The sequence below is a fragment of the Saccoglossus kowalevskii genome, chromosome 11, assembly GCF_978046115.1.
Source record: "Saccoglossus kowalevskii chromosome 11, keSacKowa6.1, whole genome shotgun sequence".
NCBI classification, from domain to species: Eukaryota; Metazoa; Hemichordata; class Enteropneusta; family Harrimaniidae; genus Saccoglossus; species Saccoglossus kowalevskii.
In genome coordinates this window covers 21,545,412-21,565,649 of record NC_140651.1, presented here as the reverse complement: position 1 = coordinate 21,565,649, position 20,238 = coordinate 21,545,412, and the positions used below count along the sequence as shown (strand labels likewise).

At 39.6% G+C, this 20,238-nt stretch overlaps 1 protein-coding gene and 3 non-coding genes across 4 annotated transcripts; 3 read left to right on the top strand and 1 right to left on the bottom strand.

Moving 5' to 3' along the window:
• Nucleotides 1-1,224: 1,224 nt before the first annotated feature.
• Nucleotides 1,225-16,289, bottom strand: LOC100374211 (uncharacterized). Its single transcript, XM_085505476.1, has 7 exons — nucleotides 15,944-16,289; nucleotides 9,227-9,519; nucleotides 8,584-8,639; nucleotides 8,359-8,485; nucleotides 8,036-8,160; nucleotides 2,864-4,282; nucleotides 1,225-1,840 (listed from the first exon to the last, which is right to left on the bottom strand). Exons 1-7 carry the CDS (start codon nucleotides 16,118-16,120, stop codon nucleotides 1,584-1,586), a joined length of 2,454 nt encoding a protein of 817 aa, XP_085361602.1. The 5' UTR covers nucleotides 16,121-16,289; the 3' UTR covers nucleotides 1,225-1,583.
• On the top strand, nucleotides 5,193-5,276 carry TRNAL-CAG (transfer RNA leucine (anticodon CAG)). The gene has a single exon. It is a non-coding gene; the product is annotated as a tRNA-Leu (tRNA).
• On the top strand, nucleotides 6,509-6,592 carry TRNAL-CAG (transfer RNA leucine (anticodon CAG)). The gene has a single exon. It is a non-coding gene; the product is annotated as a tRNA-Leu (tRNA).
• On the top strand, nucleotides 7,415-7,498 carry TRNAL-CAG (transfer RNA leucine (anticodon CAG)). The gene has a single exon. It is a non-coding gene; the product is annotated as a tRNA-Leu (tRNA).
• Nucleotides 16,290-20,238: the final 3,949 nt, after the last annotated feature.

Here is a 20,238-nt window from a genome sequence, read left to right as displayed (position 1 = left end):
TTCTCAAACATAAAAAAAAAACTTTAGAGGATTTCGTTTCAAATTATGTAGTTGTTAATTTTATTTACAAATATAACTTAATTTGTTCAAACTCAATTGACAGCTGTATATATAAAGATACAAAATATGGAGTAAATTATGATAATATTAAGATTATTTTTTATCATGTTTTGTTAATATTAAATAATAAATCATATTCTTACAAATGTCCCTCAAGTTGTTGAAATATGTATAGTTACGGGAACTATGAACGCATATTTATAAACGGATAGTAATATAATCGAATTGATAGTCAGCCCTTTTTTTCAAGTAACTTCCTACCGCCATTACCTCTGTATTGTGTTGTGTGAGTGAAAACAAGTGACGTGCTGTCAAAGGGTAGTCACAGCGCGTGTTCGTATTTCATGTAAACAAACACGCATTGTGCACATCGCTATGAGTCCCATGTCGAATATGACGTCCTTTAACTAAACACCATATAAATTAGGACAATTGACCGATCCAGTTTCTTTTTAACTTTCGTCAACTCAGAGGTAAAATTATTAAAACTGAAATTCTTGTATAAAATATTGTTTCCCAAAAAGTGGAATGTACATAGATACTTGATTACAAATACACTCAAATGATTACTATCGCCCTCTATTGATGGAGTGATCTTGCAACGTAAAATGTGCTATGTAAAGTCCTTATTTTGTTTTACTGATGGACGAGTATGCATCAAAACAAAACTAGAAGGCTCTCTTAGAGCGAAAACTTCTACCACAGTCAAAAATAGTTATTCTTTTCTAACATCATACTGTATCAATGTCCGCTACAGTATGTCGTTGTATGAAAGGCGGACAATCTTAAAGCGCGGTAGTCGTCGCGCCACGCATGCGCCAGATATATGGGTCTCATATAAACAAAGATGGCGACTTTGACTGTTGAGATGGTCAGCGAGTACAAACTGACACGTTTCCAAGCTTTAATTAGGTAATTTTAGGTGATTGGAAGGTATCGAAGGAGTCACCACCGGTAATCAGTGCAAGTCGTGCCCAGGTCAAACCTCATACTTGTGATTTCCATTTGAAGAGCACATTGGATTGTGGGAAAAGCAATGTTTATCAACACAAATGTCGCACATGCGCAGCGCGACGACTACCGCGCTTTAAACTGTTAGAAATACCCTGCTCACGGACAAACATACACATGAACAAACCAGCGTCAGCATAAACATAAGTAATCTGCAAAGATCACAATATATAAGCGACGAAGGGTCTTCTTTCCATCTTTTTAAGCTATAGACCACTCTTCCGGAAGTAGTCACAGTGAGACTGGGGGGGACTCTGATAGCACAAGGTCTGCCCTTTTCATGGTGCAAACATGTCAGTCTATTGAGTTCGGTAAAAAGAGAATCTTAATTTTATCACGTCGATTGGCACACCCCCAAGCACAATATCACGCGTGCAAGTTTACTTTACATTCCAAAAACGGCCTTCGAAACGCCGTCACGGTATTTCGTCGCCAGAGGGCGCGGCCTACAAGAAAGGTCACGGATGTAATAACTGCGGTATCTGTCGATCACCCTTGTCGCTTACAAATCTCTAGTTTGCTATCGAAGGTAATGCATATTTTCTGCCAGATCCGCGATTAAATGTAATATTGTTACTCTTTTTCCATGACAGCATTTGTACGTTTGGGACGAGGGTGGTTCTGGTGTATGTTTTCACTATGGGTATCTGTGGCTTAATAATTGGTTGGTATTGTCTCAGTGATGTCCTAGGTGTGGCTGGCTGCGAACGAGCCTGATTCTTGTACGGAAGATTGTAATATACACCAAGTGGCTGCACTTTATAATAGTCTGGAAAAAAGAAAGAATTATTATTATTAATATTAAGGAGGCTATAATTCCACGAATTTGATTGCAAGGCCTGATAGGTCTGACATTTTACAGAAGAACAGATCAGGATTAAAGGGCGGTGGTCGTCGCGGTGCGCATGTGCAACATTTGTGTTGATAAACATTGATTTTCCCTCAACCCATTGCGCTCTTCTAATAGGAATCACAAGTATGATGTTTCCCTGGGCGCGACATTCACTGATTACCGCCGGTGACTCCTTCAATACACCCAATCACCCAAAAAATGCCTAATTATAGCTTGGTAATGTCCCAGTTTGTACTCGTTGATCAAAGTCGCCTTTTCTGTTTATATGAGACCTATATATCGTGGCGCGACGACTACCGCCCTTTAAATTTAAGTAGCAGTTTGAGATTAATTTGTTCTCCCGTGTTCAAAATGACCGCCAGAAAAATCGGTGTTACCATGAACACAACTTAAACGTATCTCTACTTTGCTTTATAAACAAAATACCGTGACGCAATACGGACGAAAACATGTATTGTTTTTTAATACTGTATGTTCGATAAATACTGTGATATGTCATAACGCCATTCAATATAATACGTATGTGCGGTGGTTATCTTGGTACGTACACAAAACAATCACTACACATGCGTATTAGTGGCTTTGAATTTTCATATAACGAATACAGTGTGTGTCCTGCAAATGCAACATATTTAGTTTATGATAATTAAAACCGTAGTCCGATTTTTACGTTACGGTATGAAGTATCGTCGAACAGCAATATTAAAAAATAGATATTGTTTTTTCGGCAAAACTGCATTTTTAAAGTTTGTAGCGACCATGATTAAAGCGGGGGATTCGTCACCTGCGCATGCGTTAGATTGCCATAGCGTGTCATTGTTTACAAACAAGTGTCAACCCATGAGCCTTTGCGTTTTTAGTGTGTGTTGTTATCGTCGCTTGGGACCCAATTCCGGCGCGTGCGCAGGTGACGACCCTCCCGCTTTATTAAACAATTACCTTTTCTGCTTGTGTCAACATCAGGTTCAGTTTTCGGTCGACGATGTTGTGTTGTCACCGCCGTTGCGTTGTTTTGCCGTCTTCCCTTGAATTTGTAATTATCGTAACTGAAATCTTCCTCTCTGCCATTCACAATAATAATACACCGGCTTGTTCTCATAAGTTCCTTTGCGTTGAAATGATATGATTCGTTTTGGTTCGATTTGCTTACAGTTTCGATAGGGGTCCACGACCCTCTTGGAATACCACCGCCTCTGTCTTGGCGGCAATTCAAGTTAAAGTCGCTCTCATTACGTGCAGTAGTCACGTCATCACTTTCCCCCTCTGTTGTATCCAAACGTTTATCAGCACTGACATCGCTTCCACGTTCCGTTTTCTCGATCTCTGGAACACTCCCTGACGTCACGATGGACTCCTCTGGAACCGTGACGTCACTAGCGCTTTCATCATTGCTATTATCTACCGCGATTTTATCAACTGTACTCTCCGGGTTTCCCGTTTGAACAAGATTGTTAACGTCAAATGTTTCATTTAAATTTTCTTTACCCGCGAGACTGTCTTCTGTTTCGCCTGATTTTAAATGCGGTGACGAGCTTTCACGTTCTGCGTCACTCGACATGTTATCGACGACGACAATGTCGGTCTTTGCCAATATACCTTTTTTCCCCGCCTTTTGTAAAAGTAAGTGCTTTCGCCGAGCTTCTGGCTCACTATTTCGCTGGTGCAACCAAGTATCGTACTGTATATAACACATTCTCACAGGTGCCTTAGACCGTGAAACGTTTTCTACATTGTTCAAGCCGTTTTTCTGGCTTAACACGTTCATGTGTTTAGTCATGTCTTCCATTACTTCTTCTCGAGTCGGCGTTTTTCTGTACGAGGACATCGGATCATTTGATAGTTTCGACACATTCCGAGCAAATGCGACGTCGCGGAGCCTCTTGCTTCTGTCGACTTCCTCCCGATAGTAACGTCCTCTAGTGGGCCGCTCCTTCAATAACGCCGTCCGTACCGATTTCCATTTGCTGTTCTCCGTGATAACACAAGAACGCAGCGTCGACGAGTTTGTTTCGGCTGACAAGACGCTTCTGTGGTCATCGTCTGAAAAGTTGTTGTCAATTTCAATATCCGGGTAGCCCAGTCCGTGAAATAACCGCTTCACCATCAGGTAGTAGGTAGCACTAGCTGCAACAGGTTTGTTTTGTGTTACCATGGCAACAACATTTTCCGGATCATATCCGTGTTCCGCCATTTTGGATACGACCGATTTGTCGATATCATCGTATTTGACGGGGTACTTGGTCGGATACAGTAAGGATGAGTAGCCTCTGTTCATCCAAGGGTGTTTCATAATCTCTCGGAGAGTGATTCTGGAAGTTTCGCTCAGTGTCAGCATTTTACCAAGAAGATCTTTGCAATCTGTGATAGGACAAAAATAAATAAATAAATAAACAAATAAATAAATAAATAAATAAATAAATAAATAAATAAATAAATAAATAAATAAATAAATAAATAAATAAATAAATAAATAAATAAATAAATAAATAAATAAATAAATAAATATGCGTCTGAGAAGACTACTGTGAATGCCTCCCCTCTGTTGTTATTGGACGGGCACCATATAAGTATTATACAAACAAATCCATGATATACGAACTGAACAATGACAATGTAATTATGGCAAAGTCCATCGATAACTTTGACCGACCCCAGGAGGCCTTTGTTAAACTTACAAGACGTATACTGAGTTGATCGGGCCAGGGGTTTTAAAGAAGAATTTTTTTTAGATTAATATCTCTGATATATTTTGGAAAAAGTTGAATTGTTGCTCAATTCATGAATGTGTTTTTTGACCGTGGAACTGAAAAAAAAATAAGTTTCATGCAAAGATTAATCTAAATGCTGTCATTGACCAGCGAGGATTATGATAGTGGATGACTGACGTTGCTATCAAAAGAACATGTATTGTCAGGATGGCCGAGCGGTCTAAGGCGCTGCGTTCAGGTCGCAGTCTACTCTTGTAGGCGAATCCCACTTCTGACAGGATTTTAGCAATTCCACTCCTGAAACTGTTTTACTTCTACAATTAGATTTATACGACATGACGAGAATATGTCCGAGAATTGTTAGTGAAATGGTGTTCTTAGTTCCAAGAAAGAAAATGTGTCTGCTTGCCAATTTTTCCCTTCTATTAGAAGGATCTGTTTCAGACAATGGGGACCAAACATTTGTTTAAGAAAGAAAAAACAATTATTATTTTCTATGACCACATTATTTTGCCAGGCGCCATATAGTTGATTGGCTTTGTGGTAATTCACAATCGTGTGTCAGGATGGCCGAGCGGTCTAAGGCGCTGCGTTCAGGTCGCAGTCTACTCTTGTAGGCGTGGGTTCGAATCCCACTTCTGACAGATTTTTAGCAATTTCACTCCTGGAACTGTTTTTATATCATACTATGTAGAAAGTCAAACACACTTTTTACGTAGATTGATTCGATATCTTACTCGGTTGTACTAGTCCATATTAAAATTATACGTTTAATGACTTTAGTATATTTTAAAGCCCGGTGGATGTTGTACCGCGCATGTGCGACAGTTTTGTTGATAAACATTGATTTTCCCACAATCCAATGCACTTTTCTAATGGAAATCACAAGTATGAGTTTTGACATGGGCGCACTAATCACGGCCGGTGACGCGATTCAATCGAATCACCTGAAAAGTACCTAATTAAAGCTTGGCAATGTCCCAGTTAATACTGGTTGATCTACGCAACCCATATCTCGCGCATGCGTGGCGGGACGACCACCGCCTTTAATATTCGAGGCATACACACACAATCATATATCTCTGATCTCTAGTATCGTCATAATTCTGTGAGAGACAAATGATTCTAGTTTTAGATGAGCAATTACAAATACTACAACCTTTGTCAATGTGCGGTATCTTTGTAATGTCAATTTCAACAATTCTACATTCATTTATAGAATCATTTTGTTTTGAAAAAATCTAAAAGACCCCCCCCCCCCGCAAAAGAAATTCAACAACAACAGGTAATTACTCTCTGTAAATATGTCAACTTTTGTTAAGCTCGTACCAGGTATACAGTTCAGAATTTATTCCCGGGGGGTTACTTCAAGTCAGACCTGGTACCCATACTAAAGCATAGCTTTTCAAAAAAGACTCTAAACACGTACTTATTTTTGTGAAATTATACCCCTTTTCAAGTGCAGAAACATAAAATAGACACCCTATATACATACTAAAATCATACTGTTTCCAATTTGAGGTAACATGAATTCGTAAAATTCCTTTTTTTCACACTGTATTACTATACACGCGTATACGCAAATAACTAAATAACTGAAACACATTAACGTACACACCAGGTGTGACGTAAATGCCGAGTTTGAATGAATCATGTCCGAGAAACGGTTGGTGACATTGTGTTCTTAGTTCTAAGAAAGAAAATGTGTCTGCTTGCCACTGTAAAACGTTGCCCTTTTATAGGAAGGATCTGTGTCAGACAATGGGAACTGAAAAAATTCTTGAAAAAAAACACAATTAATATTTTCTCTGACCACCTTATTTTGCTATTTTGGTCCCATATTATTGATTGGCTTTGTCTTTAATGATATTCCGTTGTCAGGATGGCCGAGCCGTCTAAGGCGCTGCGTTCAGGTCGCAGTCTACTCTTGTAGGCGTGGGTTCGAATCCCACTTCTGACAAAATAATAACTTTGCATACTTGTACAACTTGCGTTTAATTAATATCAAAATTCATATTGTGAAATAAACGCATGTTTTTAATATTGATGTTGGTTTTACACCGCATGTTTATGAACGAACTTGTCATCCACAGCAGTTTTTATTTGGAATGTGTTTGTTATTAAACTGGATTCGTTTTTAAGGTTGGGTATTTATGACCGCACCAGTTATAGTTAGCACCAGTTATATTGCGTTGCAGGATGGCCGAGCGGTCTATTCTATTGTCAGCACTGAACATTATTATGTCGAAAAATATTTGTGTGACATCAATATCGACAGTACCGCTATAAGTACGTCTACCAAAATAGTCCCGTTACTTATTTGGCGTAGGTTAAACCAGAACCAATTTATGGCATGATGTGTGTCCATGTGATGGTGATCCAAGAGTGGATAGTTACGCTTTGTTGATAGTTGGACCGGGCACCGTATTAATATTATACAAACAAATCCATGATATACGAACCGAACAATGATAATATAATGACAAAGTCCATCGATATCTCAATTGTTTGACCAGCCCCAGGAGTCCTTTGTTAACACACAATGCGCACAATATTGATCAGGCCAGAGGTTTTAAAGAATTTGAAGAGACTAATTTTTCAGATTGATGGCTCTGGAATATTTTGGAAAAAGTTGAATTGTTGTTCAATTCATGAATGTGTTTTTTGACCAGCGAACTGAAAAACATTTAGTTTCATGCAGAGATTAACTTTAAATGCGCTCTTTAACCAGCGAGGATAATGATAGTGGATGACCGACATTGCTATCAAAGGTTGATGTATTGACAGGATGGCCAAGCGGTCTAAGGCGCTGCGTTCAGGTCGCAGTCTACTCTTGTAGGCGTGGGTTCGAATCCCACTTCTGACAGATTTTTAGCAATTTCACTCCTGAAACTGTTTTATGTATCATACCATGTAGAAGTCAAACACATTCTTCAATTAGATTTATTCGACATCTTACTTCATTTAACGAGTCATTCATGTTTCCTGAGCCCAAGTGCCTCACCGCTGTTATATCCATAATTCCACAAAGGTCAACGTTGTTGCCCTGTTTTACATTCCCCCTCTCAGCGATTCTAAAAACGACTTGGTTGTACTAGTCCATATTGTAATTATACATTGTACTTTTAGTATATTTTAAAGAGGGAGGGTCGTCACCTGCGCACGCGCGGGAATTGAGTCCCAAGCGACGATATCAACACACGCTAATAACGCAAAGGCTCAAGGGTGGACGCTTGTTTGTAAACAAGGACACGCTCTGGCCATCTGACGCATGCGCAGGCGACGACACCCTCGCTTTAGCATTCGAGGCGCAGGCAACAAGTCTGATTCTGATCTCTAGTATTTTATCGTCATCGTTCTGTGACAGACAAACTATTCTAGTTTCAGATGAACAACTACAAACCTTTTGTCAATGTGTGCGGTATACGACATCCTTGTAATATGCAACTATGTAGTTTGGATATACTAGAAGGTGGCTCTACTTTGAACGGCAGCTCACCGGTCAACATGGCGTACATATTAACACCACTAGAAATAAAACAACGAATATGAAAGCATTATTTTTCATCTTAATTAACGTGGTTTTTTAGTTTCACAATTGAAAATAGATTTCACATTGAGTTGTAAAGTGATGTTTTGTATAGGCGGATGTAACTCGCGGATATGACGTGATACGGACGGATGTGACGTAACTCACGGATATGACGTAACATACAAAATACTCACATGCTCCAGACGTCGACTGCGGGCCCGTATGTGGCATTGCTGAATATCTCCGGTGCCGCGTACGCTGGTGAGCCGCACTGTGTTCGCAGTACACCGTCAGAACTAAGCATGTTACTTAAACCAAAATCTGGGAATAAATATAATTAATGCAAATGAGCGAATGTTAGAATGTCTTGTTACGATAATGATGACGCCATCACACTGCGTTAAATTGTTTTAACTAACCTATTATTTTAAGATTCAAATCTTTGTCCATGAGAAAGTTTTCAACCTTGATATCCCTGAAACAAAATGACAAGGAATATTTTTTTTTATATTTGGCAGCTGATATTTGGTATTATATTTGCCAGAGATTATTAGATAATATCATTTAATTGTACCCAGTCACGGTGCATGCGCAGTGGTGTCAGAAAATGTTTATGTTTTGTACTGTAACTCTCCTTCTGTGAAGTTTACGAAATGTTCGTAAATATGACAAACATATATTTATTCGCACGTAGACACAATAAATTAGGACAAAACTAATTATGTGATGCACATTCAACTTGTGAAAAAAATGAAGTAAACTGGCACACGAACGACTGATTTTACTAATAGGAGTGACTCCCTTCCCCCACTCAGTAGCTTACCGCCCAATGTGTTCCTTTTGTTTTATTTACAAAATGTTTACAACTGAACGGAATACTATTTCCCGCCCAAATTGTGTTGTAATATTTTGCAAATTTGTAAGTATTTGCTCATAACGTAGTTGAAATGTAAGCATAATTTCTCACCGGCTACAGGTCTTCGTCATTTTTTTCGAAGAAAAAATACAGAAAAAGTTACGTGGGGTTATTTTACGACAGACGACAAAATCAAAACTGCCTACCTGTGAATAACGCCAGCTTGGTGCATGTGATCAACTGCAGAAACCAACTGTCGCATAAACTTCCGGCTCTCCCTCTCTGTAAACCTTTGCTTATCGCACAGATATTTCATGAGTTCTCCACCGTCTGCAAGCTCCAATATCAGATAATAATTATTACTTGTCTCGAGAACTTCGTAAAGCTGCACGATGTTTGGATGTTTCAGTCTTTGCAGCATGACTGCTTCCCGGTGAAGGTTTCGCTTTGTGTATTCCCGCTTCTCGATTAGTTTCTTGTCGATTACTTTAATTGCAACCTGGTAAAAAAAGAAAAGGAAATGTATTTGCACAAGCGGCCGCTAGATGGCGGTATATTTGGTATATATATATATATATATATTTACAATGTTTCCGTACTTCTAGTATAATGTATTATAATGTAGTATAATGTATAATTGATCACATTTTATACAATGATGTTATTGTTTTTATTACGATGTCACCTGTTTTTAATATAATAGCATCGCTTCCCGATCATCTAGGTAAAAACCGTTACAGTTTTTTCCTCCCTGACCAATCGATAACCGGAAAAGTGTTTAAAAATTAACCGGAGGATCGGTATATTTGTTCCGTTTCGAGACCGCTGGTCCAAATGAAAGCACGGAGAAAGTCATAGTGCGATTCAAGAATAACTAACTAATAACTAAAATAAATGATACGACTCAAAATTTTCAACACAGTACGTGGAAGTGTTATTTTGACCCCCTTTCCCTCTATGGACTACATGTCATTATTTCAAACCAATGTGCATTCCAAATATTGGCTATGATGGATAACTTGGCAACACGTCTCTTCGAATATAAGTGTCTCACGTCATTTGGACAGCGCCGCCAGTGGTAATAGAAACTCCAATGAAGTCACGGAAAGCATGTTTCGACAGCCATCAGAGTTCAGTCAAGTACGTAAAATCGACACAAATGTTTCTTTTCAAAACTACTTGGTCTTTTCATTGCCGAATAAACCATTCCAAATAAACTCGCCTGAATGCATCCATTGTACGGCGTGTTTTTTTTATTTATTAGATGTTTAGAAAAGACTGTTAACACAGTCATTGAAGTTTACAGCCGTGTAATAGCTGAATAACCGTCACGTCCGAGAGGCACTTTTGAAACGTCTCAGAACGAGACGGATTTCAATAGCTCAGCTGACCCGTGAAATGAACGTCAATTTAGATGGCGGTGACGAAAGAACAAGTACGGACGTTGCATGTATTAAAAAAGTCATTGTTTCCGTAATTTCTAGAGTAGAAGTTGGTAAACAAACACAATATGGACATAACACGTATCACATCACATACTATAAAACCATTTATTTGCACTGGCTTTTATTAGTCCCCGTTCGGACGAAGTCCGAAAACGGGGACTTATAATTCGGTCTCCGTCCGTCCGTGTGTCCGTGCGTCCGTGCGTCTGTGCGTCTGTGCGTCCGTGCGTCCGTGCGTCCGTCCGGAGTCATATCTCAGAATCCCTTGGACCGATTCCGTTCATTCTTTGCATGTGCCTAGTACTTTATGTGGGACATATGCACATGCAGTGGTTTAGCGATTCGATTCAAAATGGCCGACTGGCAGCCATCTTGTTTTTTGAAAATGTTGTATTTTGGACATGCTTTGTCAGTTTTCATTCAAACTTGGTACATAGATTATACATGTTAGGATACATGTCCATGATGATTTATTTCACAATTGGATCAAAGATGGCCGACTGGCAGCCATCTTGTTTTTTGAAAATGTCGTATTTTGGACATGCTTTGTCAGTTTTCATTCAAATTTAGTACATAGATCATACATGTTAGGATACAGTCCCCGACCGTCCGTGAGTTCCTGAGGAAGACCGTCCGTGTGTCCGTCTGTCCGTGCGTCAGTCTATCCAACGTTATATTTCAGAATCCTGTGGACCGATTCCGTTCATTCTTTGCATGTGCCCAGTATCTTATGTGGGACATATGCACATGCAGTGATTTAGCGATTGGATTCAAAATGGCCGACTGGCAGCAATCTTGTTTTTTGAAAATGTTGTATTTTGGACATGCTTTGTCAGTTGTCATTCAAACTTGGTACATAGATTATACATGTTAGGATACATGTCCATGACGATATATTTCACAATTGGATCAAAGATGGTCGACTTGCAGGCATCTTGTTTTTGTTTTTTTATGCGGTAATATCTTGGATGTGCTCTGTCAATTTTCATTCAAATTTGGCACATACATGTACTTTATACATGTTAGGATGCATGTCCATGACAATTTGTTTCAAAATCTGGTCAAGGATGGCCGTTTGACAGCCATCTGACTTTTTGGCCTTACTACTATATTTCCACAATTTATGTACCATTTTCATTCGTATTTGGCACATACATCATACATATCTCTGTGTTTCATAATCAGATCAAAGATGGCTGAATAACGGCTGTTTTTATTTTGGCCATATTACTATGACACGAAACACGTGTTTTCATGTAAATAAACAATCTGTTGTATACGCCACTTGGAACTCAAGTTTCAAGGACACGCTTGCGACAACCCCTCCGCTTTAATATGACAAAAACAAAGAGAACTTAACGGGGACTGTGTCATTTTCAATGACTTGTTTTCACTATTTTGATGTTTTGAACATTTTCATTGGATTTTAATTAAGATTAGTAGGGAAATAATAATTGCTGTTGTCATTTTAAATGTTCACAAAGATTTAATTTGGCGAATTTAAAAAAAAATCATTGAATAATTAAAGCGTATGTAAGCCCTCCATCAACGCCCCGCATGGACTTGGCACTGCGTAATAGTATTTCAAGGTGAAACCTTAGGTTGAATCAATATGACATTGACAATGGCCCTAAAGTTTAAGCATTCATCGGGCAAGTAATGTCTGTTTATGTCTATTTCAACACACTGTGATGATTTAATATAGTGGGCAATATTCCCCGTCACGTGACCCACTTCAACTTCTTACTAGTCCGCGTAATGTACTTGCCTATCATGATTCGCACGGAGAGAAGAGCCAACCGCGTAGAACTGATGACGTCACTATTAATTGTACTCACTAAACAGGAAGTCTGTGCATAACGCGTATTTTGGCACTGGGCGCCTGGTTTCTTAAAGCGGGGGGTGTCGTCACCTACGCATGCGTTTTTAGTGTGTGTTGTTATTGTCGCTTGGGACTCATTTCCCGCGCGTGCGCAGGTGACGACCCTCCCGCTTTAACTCATAGAGATGCTTGATGCACATGCTTGACTACAGGGTTTCATTACTAACACTGTTAATTAACAGAGATAATACCAATAGTGTTAACTAACGAAGTCACTATTAGGGTAGACGTTAAAGTAACAGCGTTAAAGCGAGAGGGTCGTCACCTGCGCACGCGCGGAAATTCAGTCCCAAGCGATGGTCGTCGCGCAGCGCGTGTTCGAATTTCATGTGAATATACAATGTATTTTACACGCGTTGTATACGTCGCTATGAGTCTCATATCTAACAGGACCTGGCACGACCACTGCCACCCTTTAACTAAAATCAATAATTATATTTTGTGAATAACTCATTGCTATACAATACGTGAAATAAACATGATAATACTGTATGTGGGTTACGGGATAAGGAAAGCATGGTCCGTACAAGTTATCTCTTTGATTTTTTTAAAACTCGAAATAATGAAACAATGTGATGGAATTACATTTTTATAAATTAAGGATGTGGGGTAAAAATTACGTCAGTTTCAGTACGTGTGCGCGTTCTCTCTGAAAACTTCTACACGTCTACTTAGAACACACCAATTGAAAAAAATGAATAAATATAATAATAATGATATTAATAATAATAATGATATTAATAATGATACTAATGTTTATCTGTAATATCCAACAGTACGACTAATAATATTAGTTAATGGTAGATAGCATTGTTAACTAACAACTTTACTAATAGAATGACTGGTTATGATCTAACAGTAGTTGTAACTCATGGTTACATTGTAAAAAGCATTAGTACCTGGACTAACATGCTTTTAAATTTGAAGATCGAGAGAACCGTTTTTTAATACAACTAAACGTTTAATTAACGTTGTTAATTAACTGAATTAACTAACAGTATCAACTAAGTGTTTATTTATAGAGTTACTGTGTTAACTAACCGTATTATCTAACAGTAAGTGCTTGTCAACTACGTGTTTATATATAGTTGTAACAGTATCAACGAAGTATCATTAATAGTGATAACTAACTATCTACTAAATATTAACTAACAGTGAACATATATGATACTTTAATTAGGCTTTTGTATTTTACATTACCAGTATTTTTTTTTTGTTTGGGGTCACAGGGGCCTGACGATTTATTCGTCTCAATGCATGGACATCTATGGGGTGGAGCGACTATGTCCCTGTACAGGACAAGCTGATCAGCCGAAAACAAGTATTAGTGATTTTCGTGGTTTCGGAGCGTGATGATTAAATTTAATAACATATGCTTGCTTTACATCACCAAACTGTTTTAATTCTATAATTTCTATTATTTTGAGCAAGGGCAAGGTCCTGTACTGGGACATAGTCGCTCGGCCCCATAGACGTCCACGCATTGAGACGAATAGATCGTCAGGCCCCCGTGTTTGGGGATATAGGAATATTAAAATTTGGGGGGGGGGTTTAAATTAAACCTGTGATTGTTATCATCGCCACCAAATTCACCACTAATCCATTCACTAATAGATGTCAAAACCGTTCACTGAAATGAAGTTTAGCCTTTGTTAGAAACAAACTATTTAATCCGAAACGTCGGGGCCAGCATTATCCCCGTGTACATAACAAGTTGAAACCAGGACACTACAAATTATCGCAGAAAGAATTTTATTCACCACAAAGGCTCGACTCGAGATGAAAAACAACTTACCAAAACCCCGATTGACTTCTAGTTCATTAAACAGTCAATAGGGGTTGTCAAATCTGAAGGGTTTGATACATTTCAGGGTTGCAGTGCATCGGTATGATTGGTTTGTTTAATCGGCGACGCCATGGCAACCTGGATAGTGTTGTCCATTGCACACGGCGGAGAGTCGTAACCCCAATATGGAGGCGGCGACCTGTCAAATCTATTAGAAGACAGAATTAAATTTGCTGAGGTTTTACATTTTAACCCCACAGTGACAAATATTGATGTTGTTAGGAAGGTGTAGTCTGGGCACAGTTCATCAAAGGCGAAGGGTACGTTATTTTATTGTGGTTACCTGTGTAACAGTGTTTGCTGTTTGGCATGACTGCTGAAATTATCCGTCGCACTCAACATTTCACTAATAAATAATTCAGTGTGTTTAAAGAAACTTATAACAGTGGCAGCTGCATTTATACTTAGTGGAAAAATCAAAAATAAAATATAATCTATTACTAGATGGTTGATATAATAAAATCTTTGTGTGTCTTTTTTAAAAATTGTTGGCCATTTTGTGAGATTGACAAATATAACGGACTTTTCCCGGGCTACGAAGTAGCAGGACTGAGGACTTCATGAGAAGACCACTTACAGCTATAACCAGTGGAGTTCGATAAAAAAAAAATATTTATATCGACACCAGACCGAACTGAAAATCGGTAGCTTTTTCACATGAAGACCACACCCGAATGAGTTTATTAACGGCGTGCGGTGATCGGTGATTTAAGAGTCGAAATAACCGTCTGGGATATAGTCACGGCGACAGCTTAGATCCGGTCTCTTGTTGTGGATAAATTTGGGGAGGGTTGAAACTCAATAAATCCTAAACTGTGACGGTTTGTTGACCTTGTACCGGATAACGTTGAGGTCATGGTTAAACGTTGAGCTTTTTATTGCCACATAACGGAAACGACCGTGTACCGTCGTTTTGTCTGACAACACTGCTCGTGATTGGCGATAAGAACCGCTATATACTAACTTGTTCCATTCGAGATCAGTGGTTTCGCGTTAGCTGCAGTTCTGTAGCTCGCTTGGTTTCGCTGTCGGTTATTTTGTTCGTCGTGGTGTTAACGCGAAACCAAGTTAACCATCTGACGATCATACGGTCTGTTTCCCGAAACAACTGCAAAACACTGAATTTTAAGGTAGTCGTGTTCAGCTAAAACAAGTCAGATTTAGCCCGTACTTACATTTCTTAGCCCGTGGTAAGCGTGTGCTCATGTTTTCTTAGCACGAGCTAACGTTTTTGACCCGAGGCTGTGCTAAGGAACAGTGCATGACGCAACTATTGTCAAAATGGATAACCCGACTCGAGGCAATGGCAGTCTACGCCCCCCCCCCATATTGGTTGATTTCATGACTGTTTTTATTTTACTTGTTAGCGAACTGGGGAAATATTGATCACATTTATCAAAATTGATAAGATTATTCATATGTAACCGATCGTTTAGTTCAAACAAGAAAACGGTTTTGTGATTTGCGTTTTGTACTTGACAAAAGCAGCTAAAATTTAGCGATAAAACTGGATTACGGAAATGTTATATTCAAGGTATAGTACGTCACGGTACTTCCCTCAAATCAGCTACAAACGAGACCAAATCACCACCTTTACGGTAAAAACCCACTCTCCGTCTGATTCCTTGTTCTAAATCCGCTCTGCTTGTTGCGATTGATACAGTGGCGCGCGACCCGTAACAGCCTATATCAATCACTGAGTTAGCGAACACTAAAAATATAATATTACCCAAATAAGTGTTTTACGCACCTTTTCATCTGTGAGAATGTGAGTGCCGAGCCGGACTTTGGCGAATGAGCCCGAACCTATCGTCTCCCCTAAGATATAATTGCCAACTTTCTTCTTCTTGTAGGTCTTCCCGGCTGATGTTCGCCGGCTGGTATGCAGAATGTCCTCTTCTGTCAACGCAATGCAGTCAGCCGCCATGATTCTGTATCGAACCGCCCCGGGGGAAACGTGGTATTCGCGACTCAGGTGATATCGATCGATGACCTAATGATTGTCGTAAACAATTTGAAAACTCGAGTGACTTCAGATTAGACGCGATAACGCTCAGATCCGTGTGGATTTATCCGTGCCTAGCTATGACACTATTGCTCAGTACTGTGTGAAATTACCGAACGGACGTGACACGACGACGTGAATTATGCAGCCCGCGGCGCGACAATAAAGGTTGATCGCAAGTCGTGAGTACTTGCAACAATCGCACACAATACCCTATGCCGTGCCATCAATACTCTAAATTCAAAAAGAGCGACAAACATTCCAAAATTAATTTAAGATTTCCTCTCGTATATCACGCGCATTAACTGACCAGGCGATTGTTGAACGGCAAAGTTAACCGCGAAAGCAAACTTTCATTGTATATCAATTTGTTTACCAGACGCTTCGACAAGCCTGGTTGATTCTTTTGTAAATATTGATCTAAAACTGAAATGTAAGTTACAAAACTCCGAAACGAAAAAAAAAAAAAAAATCCAGCCAGCGATCGGGTTACTGATTTTTTTCTAAATCAGTTTTAAGAAGTCTATGTACACCACCCTTCTCCTTGAGTGGATGCGCTCACGTTGTCAGCGTATTAACGGCGAGATTCTGTTCGATTTCATATCAGAGGGGACATGAAGTGTAAATAGAAAAGTCATCAAGATCGATACCTGAATGGAATGAACGCATGGGAAATTACAAAGTAAAATAGCGCCCCTCAGCTTTTCCACTTTAATTAACAATAGACTCTCACTGAAGTCAGGTAAAACGTCAGTCACGTAGTTGTACTCACGCGTGCATGTCGACTCTTTGATTCATTGGCAAGAGGAACAAACTGTTCGCTGAATATAGATGCCTTGATTTGTTTTTGTGATGACTCAGAAGACACGCTTTCTTGATTGTTTCAAGGTTATTTTAGCTTTAGGTATAGTATGCGGGATAATCAGATGTGTCTATAGTCTAAAGAAATAGACATGTCCCGGATGACGCTTCCTGGACGAGCATCTAAACAATAAAAAACTTGGCATAAGGCGTGACACCTAATGTATTCAATAACACCAAATTATTCCCAGTTGTGTCATTCAGAAGACGTCAGTAAGATTACGTCTAGAATTGCCAGTAATGGTGGGGAGGGGGGGGGGGTTCGTTTTGATTTTATGTTTTCTGATCTGAGTATCAATTCTTAATAGAATATACCCGATAAGTGGCGAAGTCAATCTGCTCCGGTTAGGCTGAGAACGCAAAAGTTGCACGCCGTGAAATGAGGTGAATCCGCACTATAGTAGACGCAACGGCTCTAGCATGTATCACTGTTCGGGATCGACAATTACACGCCTAGTTACTTTAGTTGAGGGCGCACGTTGGAGTCATATACTTTTACATGTAATAGACGTTCGCATGGCAAAATAAAAAAAAAATGCCACCACGATTGTCACGTTTCTGGATGTCATTGTTGGCGCCTCAGCGCTTGTAAAGACTGGCACTTGAGTAATCAGTTGCGCTCGTAGGGGCTTTTTGTTAGTTTCAGTGGTCAGCATGGTTGGGCCATATATTGTATACTAGTATGAAGAAAAGTTAGTTTTTTGTATCCGCTGGTAGCGGGACTAAAATGTGCATTGTATATTGATGCATGTTTATTATGGGTATGTATACATGGAAAGCGAGGGCACAGGCAGCCGTCATTGAGCAGATTGTATATATGCGACCAGTACAAACTTGGCAGTGCGAGTTCGTACACGATTTTGTATGCATGTTTGGTTAAAGGTGCTAACTTGACTGTGATTAAAGTTGACAGTTTTTGCATCAGGAATTGTGGACTTTACTAAATATTGATGACGCGTTGCTAGTTGATGTTAGACAAGGTCCAAGTCCTAGTTTTGCGTTAACTGATGCATCATCTGCTGAGTGATATTGGGTGGTATAATGTTGGCCTGGATGGGCACGAATCTTTGGGTAGATGGTTTGATGCAGAAAGCATCGAGATCCACGTGGCTGACGTATATAGAGCTGAGGGGAATTCTTCGCATGTTACTTTGTAACAGTACAAGCATTGTCGAATTACTCGGCTCTTGTTAATTGCGGCAATTATTAGCAGCAGATATGTACCAGTCAGACCAGTGACTGCAATCCTTAACAGTAGCTTGACTGGGTGATCAGTCGTATATGCAGGAGGATGATATTTGTTGACAGGGGAGGCTAATATGTGCATTTCGTGAGCATATTGATATACTGAAGTATGTTTATGACCAGGATGATGAACATAAAACCATGAGTATGTGGTTGGGTGCTGAAATCAGCAAGAGGTCCACGTGGCTGACGTGGAAAGAACTCGAGGAGTTCTTTGCATGTTACTTGGTACATGGAACTATAGTTCCATACTTGGTAACAGTGCAGGCCATGTCGGGCTTAATGTGCTGGTACGCACAGATAATTAAAATGTGGTTGGAATACTGCAGAGTGGCAGTAAGATACCTGAGCTGCAGGAGGTCCCGGGGAGGGGGCAGTTGATATATGAAGGATTAATTAGTGTTATTAAACCTTCACGTCAGAGGTACCAAGTTCAGGGAATTCTCCACCTTTCTATCGAACAAAGACACACAGAGAATCGAATCGATTCAGCCTCTCATCTCAGCGTCACGTCGGAACTCTCCCAAGACTGAGTTAAGACTGCGTCAAGGCTGCCCCAGGACTGCTTGCCTAGGGGTGATCTTGCGATAACTAACTGTGATCAGCTTTATTCACTTCTTAACTGTTAGCCAATTACAGAGAAGTTCAAGAGCACGAGGCGTGGCTTCCACACATATAGCCAATCTCGCAAAGTAGTCAACACGCCATAATGTCTGATTAATTGCCCCCAATATCGAACATAACTCTCATATTTATAGGCGCCTCGTTGACTTAACCAACTTCCATAGTCGACCATTATATCATTATTCCAAATAAAACAGTATAAAACAGTAATAAAAGAGCATCTCCAATAGAAGCACATTTGTGAGGAATGTGCGCCCTCTTTATTCCGTGTTAAATCTCCGTTTAAATGTTGATTGCTTTGTTTAATTTCTGGGTTGATGTATATATCGATCTAAGGTGGGGGAAATTCGCTATATATGGACCCATAAGTATACCAAATCGGAAAAATATTACCTATATTTATACATATCTTGACCAGAAATAAGACCGATTTGGCAAGTTCTATGTATTGCCCCCCCCCCCCCGAACATGAGGTGGCGTTGAGTATTGCGAATGCTTGGAATGTCTGGGTTAGTCCCCGAGTAGCTACTAAGAAATCATAATAAGAAAGCGAATATGCTTATTAAATGTATTTATAGTGACAATTGGCGCATCAATGGTAATGTAATTGATAACATAAACGATAACATGCATGGTATCCACCATGCAGGTATCGCGTTATGTTCCATTCGGGCCAATGGTCGAAAAGCGCTGAAGAAATAATACTAGTATTGGGTAATGTTGTTTGTAATGTCTGGGATTCGTTTGAAGTAAGAGTCTATGATGATTATTTTTGACAATGACGGAGTTTTGTCTATGTGATTCATTTAGATCGCTTGCCTGTGATTTGCTCTGTTATGTACGGCGTGAATTAAATATAAATATTACAAAAAGATTTAAATGTATTTTGATTTAGAAATTCAATTCAATAACGCCCTCCACTGTTTCTGGTTAAATGTGGTTTTGGCCGTTGGTGGCGTTTCTGAATCCACAATGCTTTGCATAAGAAAGCTGCGCCTTTTGGTCACTTTTTGGTTTACCGTCGACGTGTGTGGTTTCGTTCCACCCGAATTCCTTACCTGTACGCAATATTAAGACGAAGGAACCTCGCTCTGCGGCTGATCTGCACTGGCTCGGAAGATGAATTCTGATTGGCTAAAAAAACAAAAAAACTTGTGGCGTTGAATGCACGTTCATTGTCAGTATTGTTATGCAAATTCAAACTAGCTAATCATTTACAACCTTCCGAGCCAGTGCAGATTAGCCCTCGCTCTGCAAGTTTCGTGATACAACAAAGACCGGCCACGTGGTGAAGACTAGCACGCCATTCG